General features: G+C 38.8%; 3 protein-coding genes across 5 annotated transcripts; 2 read left to right on the top strand and 1 right to left on the bottom strand.

Annotated features, from left to right (window-relative positions):
* Positions 1-1,046: 1,046 nt before the first annotated feature.
* On the bottom strand, positions 1,047-14,638 carry LOC139607651 (uncharacterized). Of its 2 annotated transcripts, XM_071460717.1 has the most exons (5): positions 14,527-14,605; positions 5,380-5,502; positions 4,832-4,953; positions 3,042-3,389; positions 1,047-2,950 (listed from the first exon to the last, which is right to left on the bottom strand). In XM_071460717.1, the coding sequence occupies exons 3-5, from the start codon at positions 4,899-4,901 to the stop codon at positions 2,844-2,846; spliced, it is 525 nt and encodes a 174-aa protein (XP_071316818.1). In that variant the 5' UTR covers positions 4,902-4,953; positions 5,380-5,502; positions 14,527-14,605; the 3' UTR covers positions 1,047-2,843. The 2 variants fall into 2 exon arrangements, with proteins under 2 accessions (XP_071316818.1, XP_071316820.1); XM_071460719.1 differs by lacking the exon at positions 5,380-5,502 and having other exon boundaries at positions 14,527-14,638.
* On the top strand, positions 4,948-12,311 carry thy1 (Thy-1 cell surface antigen). The gene is made up of 4 exons (XM_071460720.1): positions 4,948-9,613; positions 10,245-10,288; positions 10,422-10,745; positions 10,886-12,311. The coding sequence occupies exons 2-4, from the start codon at positions 10,258-10,260 to the stop codon at positions 10,990-10,992; spliced, it is 462 nt and encodes a 153-aa protein (XP_071316821.1). The 5' UTR covers positions 4,948-9,613; positions 10,245-10,257; the 3' UTR covers positions 10,993-12,311.
* f11r.1 (F11 receptor, tandem duplicate 1) lies at positions 14,325-23,807 on the top strand. 2 transcript variants are annotated; one of them, XM_071460715.1, is made up of 11 exons: positions 14,325-14,397; positions 14,509-14,631; positions 14,718-14,804; positions 17,501-17,560; positions 18,291-18,407; positions 18,900-19,040; positions 19,219-19,421; positions 19,511-19,613; positions 19,921-20,028; positions 22,330-22,393; positions 22,491-23,807. In XM_071460715.1, exons 3-11 carry the CDS (start codon positions 14,753-14,755, stop codon positions 22,567-22,569), a joined length of 927 nt encoding a protein of 308 aa, XP_071316816.1. In that variant the 5' UTR covers positions 14,325-14,397; positions 14,509-14,631; positions 14,718-14,752; the 3' UTR covers positions 22,570-23,807. The 2 variants fall into 2 exon arrangements, with proteins under 2 accessions (XP_071316816.1, XP_071316817.1); XM_071460716.1 differs by lacking the exon at positions 14,325-14,397 and adding an exon at positions 22,179-22,191 and having other exon boundaries at positions 14,415-14,631.
* Positions 23,808-24,114: the final 307 nt, after the last annotated feature.

Below are 24,114 nucleotides of genomic sequence, written 5' to 3'. Positions count from 1 at the left end.
GGTGAAGTAGAAAAGTTCAAGGTTATTTTTATTTGTTTCCTTTGTAGAGCTCATGCCATTTCCATGCAGAAAATATTTCCACTGAACTGCAGTATGCTTATTATGACAGGAAGTGATGTCAGCTACAGTCTTTGCATCCTTATCATTAGTGACATTACTTAGCTTATTCAGCACACTTTTGAGACAGCTGTTCAAAAGAACAAAATCTGGCACCTTTCATCTTATTCTCCCTTTACATACATGCTTAGTCCTCCATCCACCTACATGTCCTTAGTGGATGGTTTTAATAGGACAGATAGATAGTATAAAGTTTGAGTAGTCAGTTAGTCACTTTCCACCACTACACAGGTGTAATTAACAACATTAATGGTGGCTGTGTTCAGTTTAAACTTTCCAGTAAATCAGGACAGGAACCAGCATGCACAAAATCAGCACCCTGGAACTGAATAGGAATTAGTCATTATTAATGTTATGGATGACACCTGCCTTTTTCCTGTTATGTCAAAGAGACCTGTCGACCCTGATGCATATAGAGGCGCAATTGCACCGTATAACCACGTAGCAGCATGAGTGTGTTTTTAGAGGGCTGTCAAACATTGGTGTGAAACAGGGGTTCCCTCTGCAGGACAAAAAGTGGAAGCACAGCAACTCAATGTTTTGGAGACATCTAGTGTAAAAGGGAGGTGTGTGCGTGCGTGCGTGCGTGTGTGTGTGATGTATCCCATAATCAGAGCTTCAGACCAGTGATGGCTTCAAACGCTCCAGGTTTAAGAGTTTTTGATTCTTTTATACTAATTTGGTTGTTGTTTTCATGGTCTATGCAACCGGATTGTATCCCAGCATACACTGGAGGTAAGATACACCCTGGACAAGTTCCCACTGACTTTTTTGGCATTAGGGACAGAGAGACTATGATCTGGTGATTCAAGTGTGATTATTTTCCCATTCCAGCCTTTTCGATGCTGCTGCACTTATTTGAATATAGGTTGTATAAAATGTACTTGTGTATTTTTGTATTGAACAGTAACAAGAGAAAACACTTGAAACTTTTTTTGTGCATAACCTTTATTTGTTACTATAGTTTTGCTATAGTTTAGCACTCATTTGGTAATAGAGTAAAATAAATAAATTGAGCTGACTTGTCTATTTGAAAAATATAAGGACATCTTTATTGCAAGAACTACTGTGCAAATAATACTGAGCAGCACAACATCAGAAAATGATGGTAATATAAATTGGAAATGTATTGTGAACACAATTACAGGTCTACATGTGACATCAAGGCAAAATAAATAATAAAAAGCATGAAGGTTAAATTAAGTAAGCAGCATAAAGAGAGCCTACAAAGGCCCTAAATGTGGAAGGCGTGTACACTGTAAACATTAAAAATTAAAATGGAAGCAGTTTTGAAAAAACACATGAAGCCAGAATATTTTTTCATGCTACTCACATAGTGTGTACATTAACACATGCGTACAGGAAGAGAGCTTGTCTAATTTAAATTCGAATGAATATTTGCTGTGCAAAACATTACAGTTCCACCTTCACTTCTCACCATATACTATCTTGACATTGTCTGTCCATCAGTTAATTTTTGAACTATTAGGGAATGGGATACTCACTCAGCTGCAGTATCAGTCTGACTGCAAGGCTGCAGAGCTAAAACCTCCACCTCATCTGCCTACAACGCATCTATGTGTCTTTAGGCTGTTGAGCAGATTAGCATCAGAGGACTGAGTGAAACAAGGGTCTTCAGCGGAACAAGGAACAACCATTCCAATCATTTTGAGGATTTGTTTTATTGCTGTCTGAGGGGGAAAATATCTGGTTCTATTTGAGCTGCTGTTTTATAACCAGGCGAAGCTCACTTCAGGGTCCAGTGTACAGATAACTTCTTAATTCTTTTTAAAGGTACTGAAGGTGTCTGAGGTTAGCATTGCTAGCAGGAAAGGCAGTGTTTGAGCAGTTATTCAATACTATTATTCAAAAGCCATAACATCCATCTGAATACTTATCTAGGTTACATACAGTACTGTAAGTATAGTTGAGCAAAGTGGTGAGACTTTAACATAACACAACTAAATTAAAATTAGGGGCAGAGCTGACAGACAAAAAGCTGCAATGTTTTCACTCTTCAGTGAGTCACTGAATCACAATTCATCAAATCTAAGGGCTCTCCACTCTTTCATATATAACTGTATGTTGCAGGAGCACCAGATCTAAGTGTTTTAATGTCAGTATATACAGTATAATCAAACCCATTTGTGTTGTGAACAGCAGTAAGATGCAATATAAATCTATAAGAAGAATCTGTTTAAAAAAAACCCACAAAATTAATGGTCATTTGGCCATTAACGAAATTATTGTTTGAATGCTGATACCGGTCCCAATGAATCTTATTTACAAGGGAGACCTGATTGAGACAACAGTTCAAAAGATTGTCTGTAATCTGTTCTTTTTTTAATATAATAGAAAATTAATACTATTCACTGTTGCATTTGCTTACACTGTAATCACCATGATTTCTTGGTAGCATTACGAAACAATGGTGTTCAAGGTACAGTGGTGGGAATGAGGTTTATTCCATACAATCTTTCACACCTTAGTGATATATTTTTTACACAGTTGTCCAGTGCTAAATGAGATTATGAGATGGTTTTATTCAGTCTTATACATTTAGTGTTTTTTTGTCATGGCTTCTATACTCTGCCTAAAAATAATGATTTAAAAAAAAAGAAGAAAAGAAAATCACCCCACATGGTTTCAACCATGAACTATCAAACCAGTGTGAGTCAAAAATCATGTAAAATGTCCACTGAGTTTTTATTCTGTAAAGGGAGAGTTCATGGACTCAGAAGACCCACAGCCACAGGAAGTGACATCACCAGTGACAAAAACCACGGTGCAGATTTAAACATGACACTGATTGCGGAGCAGATTGGCAGGATCCCTGCAACAGACCAGAGTGTGAGTTTAGATATTGTTTCTACCGATATTCAGAGGGACCAAAGAGCCACAAAACAACTGTAAACTGTACTCACTGTGATGCACCGCCATGCTGTTTTCCTTCCAGCTGTTGCCCTGGTAAACTCTGCAGGTGTAGGTGTAAGGCTTCTCATCAGCCAGCGGGGCCCAAGTGAGGCGGCACAGGGAGGGAGTGACAAGGCTGACATTGCTCCTCCTGCGGTCCTCAGTGGACACGTAGATGACGGCGTTGGGGTAGGTGCTGCCCACCAGCCGGCTATCCTGACGATACTCACAGTAGGGGCCAGGGACCTGGTAGGTGGGTGGAAACTCACAGTCCACCCTTACATTTCGCTCCAGGTAAGTTAGACATGGAAACATTTGGGGCCCTCGCGGAGTGAACAGAAACGTAGACACTGGGTTCACTGAAAGAGATGCAAACAGTGTTACAGTAGTACATTATGTCCATATTCATAGTACACACAAGAATATATTGTATTAAAGTTCATTTCTTTTTCATAGTGAAATGAGAGAAGCAAAATTGATAGGGAAGTAGAGAACTGTAATATGGGAAAAGATTCATTTTCCAGGATTTTAGTGAATATTTAGCAGAGACATGTAAGGAGGCAATGACAGTCTTGAATCTATTATGAGGATAGGTCTGCATCAGTTTAGAAGATCTGAGGCAGCGTTTTTTTTCTTAAACATTTCATCAAACTGCATAAGAGCACAAATGACTGCTAAACTCTGGATGCTGACTCGTGAACATTAATACTATTGTTTTCAAAAAAAAAGATACCTATGAAACCTTAAAGTGCTCAATATGAAGTAAATAAAATAGTCATTATGAAATAAACATAAAATGTGTAAAACTTAGAAACAATAGTGGATATACTGTAGTGGGTAGGTAGCGCCGGGCCAATTTGTGAGTTTAGATTATTACTCGGCATCAAAGTGATAAGTCAGTGTTAACACTGATAACTAGCTCAATGTTAACTAGCACAACCTCGCCTTGCTAGTTAGCCAGCTAGGTACAGGTATGTGACATAAAAAAGTGACGTCATGAAATAAAAACAGACTTTTGAAAAAGGGCATTTTGAAACTGAAATTCTTCATATTAGGGTATGAATTAAAAAAATAAGATCAAACTAAATAAGAATGGTAAAATAGCATTTCATATTATTGAGTATTAATAGTTTCTTGTATAATTAAATTAAGCCATTTTGTGTTTTATATTCAGTTTGTTATTCCTTATTTAACATGAGTATTTTTCTCATGACCTGAGATTTAAAAAAAAAAAAAATGCAGTTAGATCAACTGTGACTCAATCTGTTAAGAACACGAACATGTCCAAGTGTACAGAGATTCTGGGATGATGTAACCCACAGTTACTACTCATTTCAACCCCCCTCCCATCCTTCATTCAGATGAGTGTAGGCAGAAAGTAACTCCATCCTACTGTAAGGATGCCATATCTTCATTTGTTGTTGGATTACATAATCCCAATTAAACTGAACTAATCCCTGTGGAGAAACCGGGTAATGACACCTGTGCTGCAGTATTATTAATTTTTTTTTACAGAGGACTTGCTCTCCAACTGCCTCTAAAATTTATTCACCACAAGGACAAAGGTATTTTATTACATTTATGTGTCTTTTTTTTTTTTTTTTTTGCAAGAATTTATCTTCATGGTATAATCACCCACAGCAGCCTTTATAAAACCAGCTTCAAATGGATGAGGGCCCAACATCACACTAACTTCTGGCTACAACAACCTGAAATTACAGCCACATGCTACCTGAGTAAATTAAACGGCGACATGCCAGTCTGAAGACAAATCATTACAAGAATAGAGAAACACACATACTGTGAGTTTGGTGCGTTATCATTATCCTGGCAAAGAGGAGACAGGCCGTGGCGAACAGGTGCAGCTCCATGGTGATTTCTGTCTGTCCGACCAGATCAATGACCTTCACACCACGTTATCACCTGGCAGAGTTCAACATGGGACAATATGAGAAAGTTGGACATGCAACCCCAGGATGCCGTCAGCGATTACAGTCAGAAGAACACAGGCTGGTTATAAATTAAAGTAAACGACCTACTGCGCGTATAAGCACAGACTGCGGCATATATTTGGCTACTGCTCGCCCGTCTCCAGCGAGCCTGGCTGTGCTGTGCTCCCTGCAGCCCAAATGCAGACAGGACTACGCCCATGAAGTGACTTGACACTGCAGCAGACTGCCGAGCTCCCCTCACTGTGTATGCGCGCATTCTGTCCTTACTGCAGGTGAAAGAGCCGGACAGCCATGCAGACATCTTTCTGACACCGATCTGAAAATGCTAGGTTTTGCCCACGCTGACATATCTATAAGCCTTATTTCTTCAGCCTGCGGATAAGAGAGCCGCTCTTACCGGATGTTCGGTCCCTGCGTCGTGGGTTGAGCTGCGCCGGTGTGCCGCCGTGCAGAGCAGCATCAGCATCAGCATCAGCATCAGCATCAGCATCAGCAGAGCAGCGCTGACTGTCCGTCCTCACTCAAACACACACAGACACAGCGAGGGACTGCTGTTATCCTAAATGATCATATTCTATGATTTCGATTTCCTTCCATTTATCAGACAACAAAAGTTACTGAACTGAGGTTTCATGCACATTACCCCCTCCTGTCAGACTCAATCTTAATGCATTTAGGTTCCTGTAGGAAACTGGAACTTTGGCCTTTTGACAGTGTTGAGATGTAGATGTCTTTTTGTTTTTTTTTTATAGACTACATAACGGCAAGCAACCAATCAATTTGCTTTTCTTACCATTACTATTCTCATCCACATTCTTGTTATGGGGGGGCACTCATCTTGGTGCAAAAGAAGAGTTCCCTCTGCAGGATAAAGACTAGAAGTGCCAACATATGACAGAGCTGCCAGTATCAGTGGCATCTCATGAAAGGTGCAGGTGGACAACATTTTCACACCATGTAGTTTGACTGTGTCTTATTTATGAGAACCACATTTGTTCCATCTGCATTATACCACTCATGTATTAGACACAGGGCAAGACCTCCTTCTTCTTCATTTTCTTTGCCGCAGTTCAGAGACTACATATGGACAAATGTACTGTAGAGTTTGAAAAGAATTTGTAGTTGACTAGAAAAAAAAATTACACACACACATATATATATTAGCCCATAATGACCTAGTACCCACTAGAAAATAGAAAGTTCACAGCTGCATTTTCTTTTACTTTATCTAAGTGTATGTGCAGTGGTGAAAATTGAAAATTGTGATTAAAGAGGATCAGTAGGAACAATGTTCAGTGAGAGGATGTGAACCCATATTGAGACGATGGCAGTCCGTGACAAACAGGTGCAGCTCAGTTGAGATTGAATATCTGTTCAATCATCACCTGGCAGAGTTCAACATAGGACAACATGGGAAAGTTGAACGTGCAGCCCCAGAATACCATCAGTGATTAAAGCAGAACAACATAAGAAACTTTCAGTGTGCACACAAAGTGCAAAAAGCGCTGTATATTACTGTATCCCACAGGCCTAGATGTGCTGTTCTGCCTGCAGACCAGCACAAACTGCAGATGAGGCTACACTCATGCAGTTTCTCTACACTGTACTTTGGGTCAGTGGGACACATAACAAGCTAAAGGAAAAAATCATATTTTTACATCAAAATAATCACATAGTACAGATTAAGGACAAATATCCAATATAAACAGCTGTGCCATATCCAGTATGTACAAATATATTTTAAGATGAAAAATTGAATGGAAGCTATCGAAGAAAAATGCTATTATTTTTTAAGGTAAAAAATCTTAAATTTAAAATCTAAATTTAAAATGTTATGACAATAATTACAGATGTGTTCAAAATACCTTGGTAGATAGAAACAGTTCTACTATTACAGCAGTTCTGTGTCGCCCCTGCAGGGTTCTGGCTAAAAAAAAATCAAAAGCACACCAACGACAGCTTTATATTAAAATACGGGTCATGTGATTTTTTTATATGAATCAGTCGAACAAACATGGTGGAATAAGAATCACATGTAACATTTAAACAGTAATTTATTGATGGTATAGCTAAGCATACCAAGCAAACTTTGCAGACAACAAATTCTGCGAAACAGCAGGATACAATTGTCATTTCCCTCAGAATAAAAGCACATTCACTAAAAAACATGTTTGGTTTTTTTACATTAAATGCAAAAATAACATCTTTGTCAGATATTAAGGACCTGCCTATTATTATTATTATTATTATTATTATTATTTAAATTTTAGGACCTAATGACAAATATTTTGTGACAGATGTATGCAGCGTATAAACAGTGTCCAATGATGAATACTCATTCATACACGTGACAGGTGTGTGCCAGTCTTGGCCTGATAGGCACAGTGAAGGAAAATTAAATTACCACGAAACCCCGAAGACCAAAATCAGACACACTAATGTTAAGAGCAATGTTGAGTAAGAGAGATAGTAGAAAAGAAACAAACACACTTTGATTGCTGTTGCAACATGAGCAGTTTTTATGGACCTTAAGGCAGAAATACTGGAAAAGTGTACAAAGCAGGGCTTTAAAAGGCAGTGACTCAATCAATACTTGGTGATACTACAATGGCAGTATTTGCTCATAGTATAGTGTACATTGTTGATGAAGAATAGGTGGTGGCTTTGTGTTTCACCTGCAGTAATCAGCAACAGCATCCAGCGGAGGAGCAGCCAGGATCACACCAGAATCTCTAATGAATACTACTCTACACTAATCCTGCTCTCTCTGCTTCTGATAATCTAAAGAGAGGAGGCTAAATTGTAAAAATATGTCTTTTTCATATATCAAATAATACGCAGAGTAAAGTGGCTTTCGTTGTTTGCTGTGGTTTATGCTTTTCAGAGAACTCAGCGACACTTCTGTGAGTGTCCTGGGAGACTGCTTCAGTATGGCAGTCGTTCAGCAGCTGTCTAGGAAGGACCTTGACAAAATGGACGAGCAGTGTGAAGAGGGTGAGGAGGATACAGTCAGTGGATGCAGAGGATACAGTCAGTGGATGCAGAGGATACAGTCAGTGGATGCAGAGGATACAGTCAGTGGATGCAGAGGATACAGTTGGCCTGGCTGAGTGGATTTAGCAGGAAGAAATTCTCATTGTTCTTAATATTTTGTAGGTGATATTCACCAATGTTACATTGTTTTACATTACCATAGAATATTTGGTAATGTTTAGAGAAGATATTTAGAGTAACATTTGGTCACACTATATTTGTGACCAAATATAGTGCTATGGACTGTTTAGATGCCGGCCGGAGAGTCTGTGTACATCTTTGTTGAAGACAGCAGCTGATTTGGCTCAGCATTTCTAGGGTGATTACTGACTCTCCTTCATTTTCAATGTAGCCTATTACTTAAAAAATAATTTCTACTGTGTCCTCTCCAGCTCTTCACTGGGTTTTACTTAGACTTGTGGTTTACCAGGCGATTAAGCTTTTGCCATGCAAGTAGTGGCTCTAGGAATAACAAGGTTGGTTAGATGGTCTGTCCACCATTTTGTCCCTGACTGAAAAATCTATTATATATCAGCTATTAGTTTGATTGACATAAAATTTTGGATCCAGATGAAAAGATGTCTTTGGTCTTTTCATCTAGAACCGGTCGAGGCAGACCGCCGCCCTGTTAAAAGGGAGTTTTGCCTCCCCCTTGTCGCCAAGGGCTTACTCTTTGGGGGAACTGTTGGGTTTTTCTCTAGAACAAAGTAAGGTCTCGACCTTACCCTGTAAAGTGCCTCGGGATAATGTATGTTATGATTTGGCGCAATACAAATAAAATTGAATTGAATTGAATTGAATAGAACAGGTGGCTTAGTGGTGTTGAGCTTCTGTAAACATCTGAACAACTGTTTTTAGGTTTCTTCATCAGCCACTTTCATTTTGCAAGTTAGCATGCTGACATTAGCATTTAGCTTAAAGCACCGCTGTGTATACAGCCTCAAAAAGCTGCTAGCATGGCTGTAGACTCTTGATAGCTGGCTAAGTCCGAACATACTCTAGATCAGTTGTGGCTTCATCATAGCCCACTCAATAGTCTAATTTTGGCACTTGTACTACTTCTGTGTAAAATTAATGAAGTTGTTATTATTAGCCTTTACCCAAACACATATTGTATCCTCCTGTGTGTTATTTTGTTTTTCCTTTATGATATCAATGGAGTATATAAGATCTTCGATATGTTTGGTTGTTTGATTGAATTGTCTGTGTTTTTATATTAAAGTGTACATATTATGAGGAAATGTAAAACAGCTGCTGAGGTGTCTCAAACCCATCACAACATTTCCTTCTTCTTTCTCATTCAGCAGCCTGAATTAAGTCTTTTGATATGAGGCCAGAGGTTTGTGTATTGACATGTGATCCCCTGTCCTCTGGTTAAACAGAGGATAAAGATCAATAAAAATCCTTATACAATACTGAGAAATGTCCCCAAAGTCCACTGGAGCAGCACTTTCTCCCACCTTCTCTCTCCCCCTCCCCCTTCTCTCTCTGTCCCCCTCCCTCTCTCCTATGTTTCTTCTATAAGCCGACCTCTACTGTATCTACCCCCGGCATCACACTGCAGAGCACTGAGGAAGGCTCAAACTGCATCAGACAAGGTGAGAATGATTCTTATATTATTATATGTTGAATCAGATTTAAGATCAAATATTTAACTCTGCTACAGAGGCTGCTCTTTTTTCTGTCTTTTATTCTGGATGAAATCTTTGCAGTCAGCACTAAAGCAAATATATGAATGAAGGCGCAAGTAGGTTTGCATCAGGCAAGCTAAATATTGCTGGGCTGCTGTATGTATTTTCTTAACGTCTTGAATCCAAGCGGGAAAATAATCAACCCATGTTCTCGAGAGACGTTAAGCACAGAAATGCGTCAGTGTTGGCACTTTACCAGTGAAGTTTGCAGTTCATCTCTTTGCAGCGCAAACAGTGAGGCTGTGTTGGACTCAGTTATTCAGTATTATGCTACAGTGACTTTTCTACAGTAACCTCTGTGGGTTTGCAGAGGAGCTGCAGAAGTGTGGCATTCAAGTCTCTGAAATCTGACCCCACTCTTTACAGCATTGTCAGCTTTATTTGCTTGGAAGCTCAATAATAATAAAGATGTAAAGACAGTGGAGCAAAATAAAAAGGCTGGGTGTTTGGTTCTACTGTAAAGTATTTATCTAGTGTGAGCGTGTCCTATTTTTCTCAATATCATTTTCTTTTTTCTTTTCTTTCTTTTTTTTTGTAGGAAAGTTGGAAGAATGTTCTTCCTTACAACAATTTTACTCTTTGGTAAGATGATTTTTAGCTTACATGATGAGGATATTTTTCCAATATTTTCATCATTGCATTGATGATGTGATTTTAATGGATTTAATAAATAAATCTAAAATCAGATCATCTCTTTGCGTTATACTGTGCATAGGCTTTGCATCAGCCCAGAAGGTGATTCAGTTGACCTACTGCTCAATAGATGAGCACAACCTCAGGATGGACTGCAAATATGCGCTTTCTGCTGACTCATCAGAAGCATTTTGCAAGTACACACAAGGTGAAAGACTCCTCGACACCACCGACCCAGATGAGGAGCAGCATGCCCCCTTCAAGAAGCGTGCCAAAGCGCGTATCTTTCCAGGGAACAACTGCCGCCTGCTGTTTAAAAACCTGCCCAACGGCAAGTCCAACTTCACCTGTAACATCAAGCAGCCCGACTCAGCCACGGCGTCCAAAACCTCAGTGGTTGACAAAAGTAAGCTGTGTGTGCTCATGGACATTGTTTACCACGGATGTGCACATCCTGTTATTTTACACACAAAAAGAAAACATTTGAGTGTCTGCCAAACACAAACGCTCCCCCTTCTGAACTTGCATTATTTTTTCTTATTGCAGAACTCCTCCTCCCCTGCTCAGCGTGGAGTGTCCTATTACAAAGCTGCAGTGGCCTACTGCTGACCTTGATGACACTTCCCATGCTGTTGGAAATTCACTGGCTGTGAACTAGGCGCCAAACTGCTGCATACTTTAACACTGCACCCATAATCATCTGGTGACTGCTACTGGCCTTCCCTCAAGTTGTGTGTATGCACAAAGTGCAATGAGTTGAACTGAATGTATGTACAATATATGCTGTATTTGGTATGTAACAGGCCTGCATACTCAGCATCATGCACTCAATACTAAGTACACGTACTGCTGCATACACTTTATCCCTACAGTACTCTCACATATAATCAGTTTCTGAAATGTACAGAACAAATATGTTAGATCCAGATTAACATCTACCCAACAGGGTGATGAGCATGAATGTGACTTAGTCCTAAAACTAAAAGTCTATGTTCTCTTAATATCTACATTCAATAATTTTACTGATTTTATTCAATGTAATTAAAGATATTTAGCTTTAGCCTACAGACTTAATAACAAGATAGGAAAGAAAATCAGTGAGGGCTGCAAATAGGAAAGATTTTAAAAGAGATGAAAATTGCTTTTGCTATACTATCTAACAATTTCAATTTTCCCAGCTCAATAGTGATGCAACGTTGCCTTGTGTGACTTTATTGCTGAGTTCCATCGCTCGCTCTTTAAGATAAGCAATCTATTTTGCCTGAGTGAGATCTGTCCTCTGTGTCTCTTCTTGGCTGCCGAACGATGAGAGGAGATAGAGGCGACCTTGTGCCACATGGATCCTCTAGCGGAAGATCATGTCGTACTTGTCAATAAGAACTGGGTAGGGCAGCACCTTCAGCTTTGGCAGGGTTTAATCTAGTGATAAACACAGAAACAAAAACTCTAAAACTGTTTTTGACTGTTTAATGATGCATGCATGAGCAATAAAGTCTCTATTCTACTCTATCCTGAGGAGGCAATGTATAAAATCCTGCAGTGATTGTAACAAAGAAAACCTAAACACAAACTCAGTGTTTATTTTGCCTTTAACTTGTGCCTGAGACACACGATCCATGTTCAGCCGAGGCTCATGATGGTCCTATTTATACATTTACATTGAATATGCTTTTATGGTGCAATGTTTTCTCTGATAATGTAAAGGATTTTTACTCATATATATATAAAGTTGAGTAGTTGGTGTGTAGCCAAAGCACAATCATTTAAATGCACTGAAAAGCACTGCTTTACTATGTACTGTATAATGACAATAAATTGAACTGAAATTTAAAGGCATCAACAAAGAAGAACAAGGTTCATTAAATGGTTCAAACAAACCAAAATGAAATGTGGGACTGAGCCATGAGGAACTTTTCCTTGATGACAAATACAATGCAAAAGTGAATTAAATGTGTTTATGCATGAAGTCTGACGTGTGTGTCTGGAGTTACTATTTTACTGAAGGTGCTGTTGATCTTCTGTAGAGGGCTGCACTGTGCTAAATCAGATTGTACTGGAAAGCGTCAAAAAGAGGAAGGAAGTGACTGCAGGGTTTATAGTCATGAAGAAAGTTTAAAAATGGGCAAAGGAGATTATCATGTCTGTGTAGGTGGTTTGGAATTAACATTCAGTGGCACCTAAGGATAAATTATGTACATAAAGGGATATGCAGCAAATGCAACCAAAAACACATACATATCTCTCTCAGTTACATAAGCATAAGTATCTGTTGCTTTTCATCCCACTCGAGCCCATCACTCCCCCTGGCATCTGGGAGCACCTCCAGTGTAACCTGCTGGTTTGCAGCTGTATTCATTTTCACCTTTTGCATGTGCTTTTGTATTTTGGTGCATTTACTAGACATGCTGGCACCCATAGTTAGACCGTTGTCACAAAAGTATGTGGACAGCCAAATAAAGTATATGTGAATGTCCAAGCATTACGAATACCATTCGAAAACCATGCTGCTGCAACAGCCTGTGCTCATCTGGGAAGCCCACATGATTCTCTAACCCGGCTGCGGGAATTCGCTCCCATTCAAGGGCATTAGTCAAATCCGCACTGACGTTTTGGCGATAAGGCCTGACTAGTCAGTTTCCCAGTTTATCTAAGGTTTTCTGAGGTCAAGGCTTTAAGTTCTGCACCAATAATATTGACTAAAATATCACTGTGTGTGTTGTAGCCTTATGATTTCCCTTAACTAAAAAAAGGGTCCAAGGCCAAATCACGAAAAACAGTCCAAGCTCTCAAAAATATCTCTGTCACATACTTGTGTGTGTCTACATACTTTGGGCCACATAGTGTAATTGTACAACTATGGACAGAGGTAAAAGACGGAGAGTGAAAATATTTAGTCTTGCTGAGGAGGGAGCAGAATAACAACTGTAAAATTCACACGTTGTCGAGTTGAAGTTATATTTCCCCTTTGGCTAATTCCAAATTGTGGACGCAAGCTCAGCAAGTTCTGCCACACTTGAGTCATCATGATGCCTAATCATTACCATCTGTTCAGGAGCATTTGTGTAACAATAATACTAGACATATTAATAGTAATCATGATGTTCTGCTGTTTGGTTTTGAGGTTTCCTACCTGTGTATTACCTTGTATGCCAGACGACTACAAGGAAAGGCAAGTTGAACCTCTCTTGAAATTTATCATGAAATAGACATGTGGTCAGATCTGTACACTGATGCGTAGAAAATAAACATATTACCGCCTGTGTTGATTTTGTAAATACTGTATATCTGCTGTATGCTGATTGATTTGTAGAAATGAAGTTACCTATCACTAATCAGACACAATGCATTTACATCATTTATGTCTTTATGTACAAAGTCATAATTCATAAACTGAGAAGAAATAGACACAAAGGACACTTAATGCTCACAGATGGTGAAAGGGGCCGAAGAGGCAACATAACACAACTGATATTCCTACAGAGTTCAGACTGTGATACAAAATGTTGCACCTTGTATTTATCCACAGTATCTGTTGTGTCCATGATCACTGTTTCAGATACATTTGTTGTTTTAAGTTACAGCTTTTCGCCCAATCCTGTATAAGAGATCTGAACTTGAAACTGTTATCAAACTAATATTATTGCACTTCATACACCCTAATAAAAGTAATGATAGTTTCCACAGTCTTTATTGTCATTAATGTCACGTTGCTATTACTAATCATCGTAGTATTTTGGCTCATTATTTTTGGTTTCTAATGATATGGCTGAATAAATATGATCTTAATTATCACAGCGTTTCAAAAAAACTGTCAGATCATTTTGGCTGAAGTTCTGTTGTAATATCAAGAATGAAAAATACAGGATGAGCATATGACAGAAAATAAGCAAATTTAGCAAAAATCATGTCTGACTCATCATGGAGCACGTTTGTATTCAAATGAAGAAGGAGATAAAACAGGCTGAAAACCTAGACATGGAAATCAGTGTCACAGCAGCACACCGACAGCTGAGAGAGGTGGAGGGAGGGACCTGAACCCAACCTGTCCTGTGCCCTGAGTAAATATCACCTGGCTGACACCAAACGACCTGCTTGCCCCTGTTTTCTCTTCTGGACAATGTGTTTTTTTTTAAAGACAAGTTTGTTTCTGACCAAACCTGTTTTTCCAGTCAGTCGTCACCACGCACCTGAGAGGATCCCATTCCCGGAAGTCAACGAGCCTGTTGTCACCTGGGCAGGTCCCGTAGGTGAGGGCGGGCGGTCACTGCAGCAAGAGACGTCGACACAGTGAGGTAAAAGTTGGAAAATATCGGCGTTTGGGTGTTTATTCGACGTCAGGAAGACTTATGTCCATTTTCTGCTCGTTTTTTTTTTACAGGATAACGGTTTTCGTGGAACAAACAAGGACCAAACATGTTTATCAGGGAGCTGGTTTCGACGGCGCTGTTCCTTTACGCAGTGTCAGGTGAGTGGAAGTTTTTTTTAGTTTGAACGCTTAAAAGTCTTCACTGTTGCACTGTTTAACTCAGCAACAACAAAGGCAACAAAGACTACAGTAGTAATGATAGTCGCTATTTAGCCCCTAAACACTAAATGAACTGTTAGCAGGTGTGGTGTTACCGTAGAGAAACCCGGGGCCTGGTGCTGGAAACAAAGCGTCGGCCCGCTCAGTGTCTCTTCTGCTTATATATGAGTTCAGGAGGTTGGTAATAAGTTGAAGATGAATGTTAAAAACGGATCCTTGTTTGTAATCTGAAAGTTACAGAAGACTTTGACCTTTTTTTTTGCTATGATGTCTCTTTTAAAAATAGACCAACAGATCCACCACATCAGCCGAAGATAAGCAACCACAAACATGCACAGGCGGCGCAAGAACTGCCATTGTGATTTGACCAGAGGAGTATGAGGTGCTTCACAAACGCAGCCTGTAATATCACTATTTTCACATTCCTGTTCCTGTTGTGACTATTATATGTAAATAGGAATGTGGTAATGGTAGAAGGCAGTTCTGTGAAGCCACAGTGCATTGTATTATTGTATAATATTCTGCACACTGAAGGCCCCAATAGTGTTGGTTTCCACCTTGCCTTTGAGGAAAGCAATCATGGAGTGTGATTAATAAGTGATCACAACCCAGGTTTTTTTTTTTTAGATTTCCCCTTACTTTCGGCTGTAGATCTATATATTTCCACCAGAGTTAAAGTGATGTGCTCTCTGAATTTGTGAGAAACATCTGTTTACAAATCCAGCAGCCACTCATCATGTGATCAAGGTATTTGGATCTAATTCATTTAGGAGAATGGGCCATTATTTTAAGTGAGTATCTGCAACTTTTGTCCTGGTTAATGGTTTGTTAATTAATGTATTTATGAATGAGACCATGTACAATGCAGTTTATAGGCAGGCAAATTTTACTGTCTGGCTTTAAAGTGAGTTTCCCATGGTTTTCTAACCTGCATGTATACCCAGCACTTTATCTTGAAAGATATTTATCTCCCCAACCCTGAAACTTGCAAAGTATGCAAACAAGGAAGTCATGTAGTGCTCTGGTTTCATTTTACACTGAAAGTCTGTGTCTCTCTGCCAAACCAAAACTGTGACTGTGCCACCTTATCTCAGCTGAGACCACCTGTGAGAAACGTGCAGTATTCGAGGAAGTCTGCCTGTCATTGAAGTACCTGCAATGAAAATGTCATTTGTGAATTTGAATGATCTTAAGTTACTTTGAAGTTTTAGTTATGTTTATGTTGTCATTTTGTTGTAAGTTGGGTGGCATGTACAATGACAGACTTTGCACACAGTTGATAATTAACTGGCTCCTGCTGCTGTTCTCTGTAGTTGAGGCCTCTCGATGGCTTGTCAAACAACAAGGTAGTAGTTATATCTAACTGTCTAACTTATGTCTAACTCCCCACACTTAAAGTAAAGGCAGTGGATATCTTGTAATATAAAGTGGTGCAATAGATGCATAAATGGTGTGACAGACAGGCTGGTCACTATATGCATTAATGATTTAGTCACCGGTGTCTGGTGTCAGCACTGCTGTGTCTGAAAAGACCCAGTTTCAGGCAGACTGTTGACAGTTTCACCGGAAGTTTTCTGGTTCAGCAGACAGGCATGAGCCACATTTTTTTTTGGTCCACACCCTGAAGGCTTGTGAGCACGCTCTCAGTCTTTTACTGAGGGGTGTGTTCTCTGATCTTTAAGTGTTTTCTCTTCAATCATACACTCTCATCTATTGGTAACACAGCGGGAGATATTTTTACCCTAAATTAGCTCAGTACACTTAGTGATATAAAATCATGTTTGTAGGGCAGAAACTAACAATTATTTTCAATATGATTCATATGCTGCTTATTTTCTATATATAATCAATTGATCATTTAGTCCATAAAACATTAAAAAAAAAAATGGCCTGTAGCAATTTCTCAAGGGTCAAATTGACTTATTCAAATAACCTTAAGTGTTCAATCGTTATTCTTTCATATAATCACTTTCCCAAGCTGATCAATGAGAGCTCCAATTTCAGGTGTTATTCTGTGATGAAAAAAGCAGAACTGACGCTAACCTCCATCCAAACTGTGTCATTCCAGCCTCAGTCTAAGTTTAACCAGTCTTCATGTCTACTGCTGCTTCTTGTGTTCAGCTTTGTAAATATTACAGCAGACTGCCTTTATCTTGCTTCTTGCCAAGGTTTAACCTCATGTAAGGGAGATAAAAAATACAGGCTTCCAACCCAGTAACTACAACATGGCTGTTCTCTCTGCTTTGGATGGGTGCTGCTGCTGCATCCACTGCAGCGACTGCCCTAATCTATAACAACGAAAAGCAGCAGCTGTACTAAAGGGAAGTGAGAATTTAGACATAGCACTTTTTTTTTAAATATGTGGTGATGAATAGCTATCACTTGGGTTTTAAGAGGCAATATTGCATCATAAGCAAACTCATTGACTAAACCTTTTCAATATGTAGAATATGCCATGTTGTGTCTGTTATTCCAGTATATACTGTATATTGCGTATAAAATGTTTTTCCTTTGCCTGTCGTGCATCCAGTTTGTAGATTATTATGTTTATATATTCCAGTAACATCAGTTCATTAAACAAGAAGTTGTATTTTTTAAAGTCTAATTACCTATTTTATTTTAATGTCTGTGTTTAGGTGTAAGTGGCTTTTCAGTCACTACCAGCACTCCAGATGTGCGGGTGAAAGAGAATGAAGGTGAGTCTCATAGATATAGATTAACTGTACATATAGATTAATTTGAGCCAGGAAGTAAATAAACAGTGTTATCAATGAAGTGTCTGTTGAAAATTTGCGTGATCTTACAACCATGTTTTTTTCAACAAAAAAGTATGAGGGATTATACTTCTGTCTACAGTGGTCATACAGTAGGTGTCTCTGGTGAAGGAACTGATTTGTAGTTCAGCAGTAGATATCATCAGAGAGATGCTCTCGGTCTTCCCGACGTTTGCAGTGGAAATGTGTATGTTGTCATCAAAAACTTGTAGGAGAAAACGGCAACAGCCCAAATCAGCCAGTCCAATCACTTCTTACGGCCACCACATGGCACGCTTTTAGCCACTGTAGCCAAAGTATAGTTATATGTTTTGACGAGGTGCACACTATGCAATACAGGTTAATTAAAATGCAAAAAACACTAAGCACAAGGTAACATACAAGTAAAATTTTTATCAGTCATTGGGTAGTTTGTAGAACATCCTACCGTACAAACACATCCACATTGCTGATCAGAAGTTCTGTGATTATATTTTGATTTTGGTCATCTGTAATGCATTATCACTGGTCTTCATCTTGGGAGTCATTACACATTACATAATATAATATATATATCAATAATGATAATTGTGAAAACCTTCACACTCTAGTTGTGTGTTCTTTTTGGATTTATTGTGAGCATTGTGTCTTATCTTTCTTTCTGTTGTTTCAGGGACTGACCTGAAATGCTCTTATTCAGGGGACTTTGGCTCAAACGCCAGAGTTGAGTGGAAATTCAAGAACTTAAAAGGCTCACAGACATATGTGGTTTTTGATGGTAAACCAACAGGTAAGTAGATGGACATTTCTTTTTTTTTTATGTCTGTGTCTATCTGTAGCATGTTAACAATATCTCAAAATCTGCTATAAGAGATATTTCATGAACTTTAGGTTGAAAGTTGGGTCAGCTCACCCAGTATCAATCCATGTAGGCATTACCTATGCATATTTATTTTCCACTATTTTGAGTTATTTTAAAAAATACGACTAAATGAACCTAATGAAATTTCAATACTTTTTTGCAGTATTTGATTCCAAATCCCTAAATTTGTTGTGAAGTTACAGACAGATTCAGTTGACACGTTCATATCACCCTAATGTGATCCTACCAACTTTGATGGCAAATTTTAAATGTTGATAAGTCACTTGATGATCTCATGATCACTGTCACAAATATTTTGTATTGATAAATGACAATTTTAGAGGACGAGGCATCTTTGGCAGAAACCCGTGCTCTGTGAATGCTTTTGTTATGTTATGTAATGCAGCAACTTTTCCACAGGGCCATATGCAGACAGAGTGACAGTGTACGGTAGCAATCTGAGAATCTCCAAAATGACCGCTAACGATAATGGAGTGTACGACTGTGAGGTGTCAGGCAACAGCAAGTTTGGTGAAGTCGGCGTGAAGGTGACTGTTCTGGGTAAGGATCCTCTTTGATCACGTTATGAAAACACATCTTTCAGTTTATACTCCAACCACACTCACATCACCACCGTAAAATTACTGATATTCTGATGTAAACCTAATGTTCTGTAATGTAATCTGTGTCGTACTCTATCTGAGTAGACCAGCTGAAAACTGAATGTTATGTCCCGCAGTGGCTCCATCTCCGCCTGTGTGTAGGATCCCATCATCAGTGACGACAGGCAGGCCAGCCACCCTGTCCTGCCATGACAGCGTTGGCTCGCCTCCTCCCAAATACAAGTGGTACAGAAATAACGTCCCTCTGCCCAATGAGCCTAACAAGATTTCTGGCTTCCAAAATACTACGTACAGCCTAAACACAGACAGTGGTGACCTGGTCAGTTAAAACTCATTACTTTGCACATCTCTACTGTGACAGTTGTGGCTTTCAAAATTACAAATTTTGTGCTCTGTCTGTCTCCGTAGACGTTTTCCAAGACAACCAAGATGGACGCAGGTGACTACTACTGTGAGGCTTTCAATGATGCTGGTCCTCCTCAGCGCTGTAGAGCTGTGAAAATGGATGTCCGTAAGTGCTCTTCACTTTAATTTCAAAGGCACACTTCGGTCTGAGCTGATGAGTTTGTCCTTGACAGGGAATAAAATGAAATCAGTTAAAATTAAGGTTGGGTATTCAACCAGTGTCAGCTGGTGTAGTGGGCTGCATGATCTTAGACAACATTAAACTGCTTTGGCATCAAAGGAATATATAATAATTATATATAATAATTTGAGCACTGGAACAGTTTTCAAGTTTACTGAAATTTACTAGTTTACAACACTATGATGATTGACTGTAATTGAGCTAATCTGAAAAATGTCATGTTTTCTTGAAGGCGACGTAAACACTGGAGGAATTGTTGCCGGGGTAATAGTGGCTCTGCTGCTTCTGGCCCTACTGGGATTCGGCATTTGGTATGCCAACAAGAAAGGGTACCTGCCAAGTGAGTTTTCTATGATGATTGATATTCTGATACTTGACATTTCCAGAAACCATGGACCTCTGTATAGTTAGCTTAAACAGCACATAGTCCACACACAGGCAGGAGTAAAAGAATCTGAGATAGCTAGCCAGAGTGTTAGCGTTAGTTAGTGGCAATGTTTTTGTTTTTTTTTAGGTAGTTAAATGTGGTAGCTGTTGTATTCTACACCTAACTAAACTGTCAGCATGAAGTCATCATTAACCTTCATCAGGTGTTGAAGTAACACTATGAAACAACAACTTCATAATATATCATCAATGATATATGTGAATGTATACATAAAATGATCTTCAGAACACAATAGGAAAATACTGAATACTGAATGAAATAGAAGTTTAAATCTGGTAACATGGACTCTACTCTAATGATCTAAGCAGACAGAGCTAGTGCGGGTATGTCCAGATCCACTTTTATGAGTTTAGTGGCATAAAAATGGTTGCAGCGCCAGGTGCATGGTTCAACAGGGTTGTATGTAGTCTCTTAATTAATCATCGGTATGTTTTGGGTGTAACATGCAAAAAAACAAAAAAACAATCAAAGTGCCATATCCCTTTCACTTTAAAAGCCAGATCTGCCTGTACCTCTACAGATTTCTATTTTTACGGCAGATTTGCTAGGTAGTAAGAAAGAACACTTTTCAGCAGAGGAAACGGATCTGATGGTCCGCAAAGTGAAAGCACACAAGCAGACTCTCCAGCAACAGCAGTATTCCACCTTTCAGGCCCGGGTGCAAAGTTTTAAACAGTTTAATGTTTTGCACCCTCAGTTGAAATTTGAATAATTAATGCCAAGTGCAAGGTGGTAGGTACACGGGCTATGTGGGGTCTCCATATGGTTATATTGCATTACAACTGACCAATCTGATGTATGTAGAGGAGTTTGTGGTTGTGGTGTAGCTTGTTGTTGTTTTAAGGAAGGTAAATGCAGTGAACAGTCATGCATAATGGCACTGTGCCCATGCCCAAAGAGGAAATGTCACAATGTGCCCTTAAAATAGGAAATATGGCATCATTGACTTCACACCAGGTATTTGTTGGTCATTTGCTTTTGGCTTCCTCAAGATAGCAATGTGCCAACAATGCACCTGACCAAACTTCATTTTAAGACCAACACACAATGTCGGTGCTAAATCGATAAAATGACACCTGTGTTGGACTGAAACTAGCAAAGACACAACAGCATCACATTTTGCACCACTTTGTGCCAGATATAAGATAGGGTCACAGAAATAGAGTGATGGGAGGTGAAGATACTGTGTGAGGTGAGCGGGACAGGTGCATGCCAGTTTTCTAAAAACAACCTGAGGGTAATGAGTGTAATTTGGCCTGCTGATTTGGTGACTGTGACACACAGCTCACGAGGCAGTTAAGGTGTTTTGAAATCCATAGGGCCTGATTGCTGCAATTTCCAAAATTCATCCTTCTTTTCAGAGTCATTTCTCAGTCTGACTCCAATCTGAACACACCGACATGATGCACATAGTTTTTGATTCAGTGTGACTTGCACTTCCCGAGGATATTATTATGTGCGTTAGTAATAACTGTCCATAAATCCACTTAGAAATCATAGATAGAAAAATATGCTGCTTACAACTCCAGAGTTTGCCTGAGAATTATCACCTTTTTAAGTTTTCTTCAGTTTCAGAGTAATCGAGTGATAGTTGTCACCACATCCATGGTTACATTGGAAACAGCAACTGTTAATGGCTAATTCGTCATACTTGTAATGGTGCCTGTTTGCCAAAATGTAAACAAGTTGCAGCCGAAAGCTAACTCACTGACACTGATGCCATGGCAGCATTATATTTCATGTTTACATCCCCCAAAGCCCCCAGATGGGGGGGAAATGACAGGATTTTATTTTAATTTTCAGCATAATCATGCTCACCACTAACTGGAAGATTCAGATGCATTTTCAACCTTTATATCTTTGAAGAGACTGTGTAGAAATCTGCTCTTTATATCCTCAATGGTTCAGCTCGGTCTCACCATCATCAAGCATGTCCTCCATGAAACGCATAGCTAAACAGTTAAAACAAGAAGAGCTAAATGTATGTACATCTGTACCACATACTTTATCCGCTTATGTTGTTTCCTTTTTTCCCTTTACAGAGAAGAGTGAAAGGTAAGATTTTTTTTTTTAACTACATTGCAGTGGATTTTAGCAGATAATGAATAAACTGATTTGTTATCTCTGTCACTATTTCAACATATATATATATATATATATATATATTTTTTTTTTTTTTTTTCTTCCCTGCAGCAAACCAAAGTCCAACGTGGTCTACCAGCCCCAATCATTGTATGGTGGTGAAGATGATGATGATGTAAGTATGAATCCACCTGTTGTTATTCTAAAAGCTTTATATCACAGCCAAGTTTATTTAGATTTTGATGATGTTTATTTATTATGTTTGTTTTCAGGGGGATTTCAAACAGAAGTCATCATTTGTGGTATAGTCTGCGAGCCGAAGTCACGATAGGAAAACGCCTTGGGTTTTAAATTTCTCTCAGCATGTTTTTTTTTTTCTCAAGGTTTTCTATTGACTGGATTTCTATTCAATAATTTACTACAGCTAGGTAATGAGACCTCTTTCATACGTTTATAGGTTTTTTTTTTTAATAGAATTTTGACCGCTTGTGACCCATTTTAGCCTCACATTTCTCCACATATGTCTAGAGTGTGTGTTTCTGTGTTTCCAATTTTGTCTTCCTCCTAATGAGAAAACTAACCTTTTTTTGTTCAAGTGATGCATCTTCATGTAAACACAACAAGTCAGATGAAGTACAGATAATGCCAGTCCTACTTTTAGGAAAAAAAGCTGTGTTTTTAAATGTATTAAGTTATTTTCTTTGCAAGGGAAATTAAGTGGAGTGCAATAGACATTTTCTCAGCAAATGCAGTTTAGAACTTTTTTAAAAAACTCTTACAATCAGATTTTTATTACATTTATTGACTCTTCAGGTTAATTACCTCCAGTAGAACTCCCTCAGTCCGTGTACCTATCTGTTTCTTTTTTTTGTTTGCTTTTTTACACAAACAGTTATAATGTAAAATATTCTGTTTCTATTAAGGTTTATTAAGGTTTTCATTCTTGTAAATAACATTTAATAATTACATTTGTAATTTAGAACAGTTCTTCAAAAATCAGGGCTAGTTGTAACCTGTGGTAGAGACTGTTGGTATGACATTAACATTTTAGGTGCAGTTGAACTAATATTACATTTGTGTGTGTGAAATAAGTTTCTAAACCTAACCTCTAACCCAACTACATTGGCTGAGCTCGTGCATCTTTAAAAGGGTGTAGGCTGATAGTGTAGTGATGAAATGAACGTCCTGTTGAAGCAGATAATTAACAATGATGTGTTAAACAAGTTTTTATATGATTACCAACTTGCTTGTAAGTAGTGTATTCTTATAATTATCTTTAACTACACCAACTTGTTCTGACATGACGGTCCTATTACTAGTTCTGTTGTGTACCTCCAGACACTAAAATGACACTCAGTGATTTTGTATCATTTGTATCATTTGTTAACCTTCACATCCACAAATTCTCAGGTTGCATGTTGGTGTTTTGAAAAGGTCAGACATCAGTACATATCATGAGTTTCTATAATCTATAAGGTACAATACTGTGTCTGCATTGCTTGACCTTTGTAGAGATTTTAGAGCTGATTAATCAGCTGACGATTGTTACTTTGCTTTACACGTTGGCTAATAAAACTTTTGTTGTTGTATTGAGTCTACTGTCATGTGTCAAAAAGTTAATACTCGGCCTTGCACAGTTAAGCCTCATTGGAATTGCTCGTCTTTACTTCTTGCTTTTCTCTGTACCAGGGTGTGTCAGGGAAGTGACACAAGCTGGTTTTGCTGACAAGGTCACTGACGGCACATTAGAGAATACAAGGTGAAGGCTGACAGTTTGGTGCACTCGCTGCCAAATTATATGACTATGGATCCAAGAAAAACAAACTAAAAGTATATTATTGAGCACTGAAACTTGACTATTCCAGTGAACAGCCTCATCAGCCCTCTGTTGTGAAC

This window comes from Trachinotus anak, unplaced genomic scaffold, assembly GCF_046630095.1.
Source record: "Trachinotus anak isolate AG129_WGS33_773 ecotype Australia unplaced genomic scaffold, CSIRO_AGI_Tana_v1 ptg000024l, whole genome shotgun sequence".
Classification (NCBI taxonomy): Eukaryota; Metazoa; Chordata; class Actinopteri; order Carangiformes; family Carangidae; genus Trachinotus; species Trachinotus anak.
This window is presented reverse-complemented; position numbering and strand designations above follow the sequence as displayed.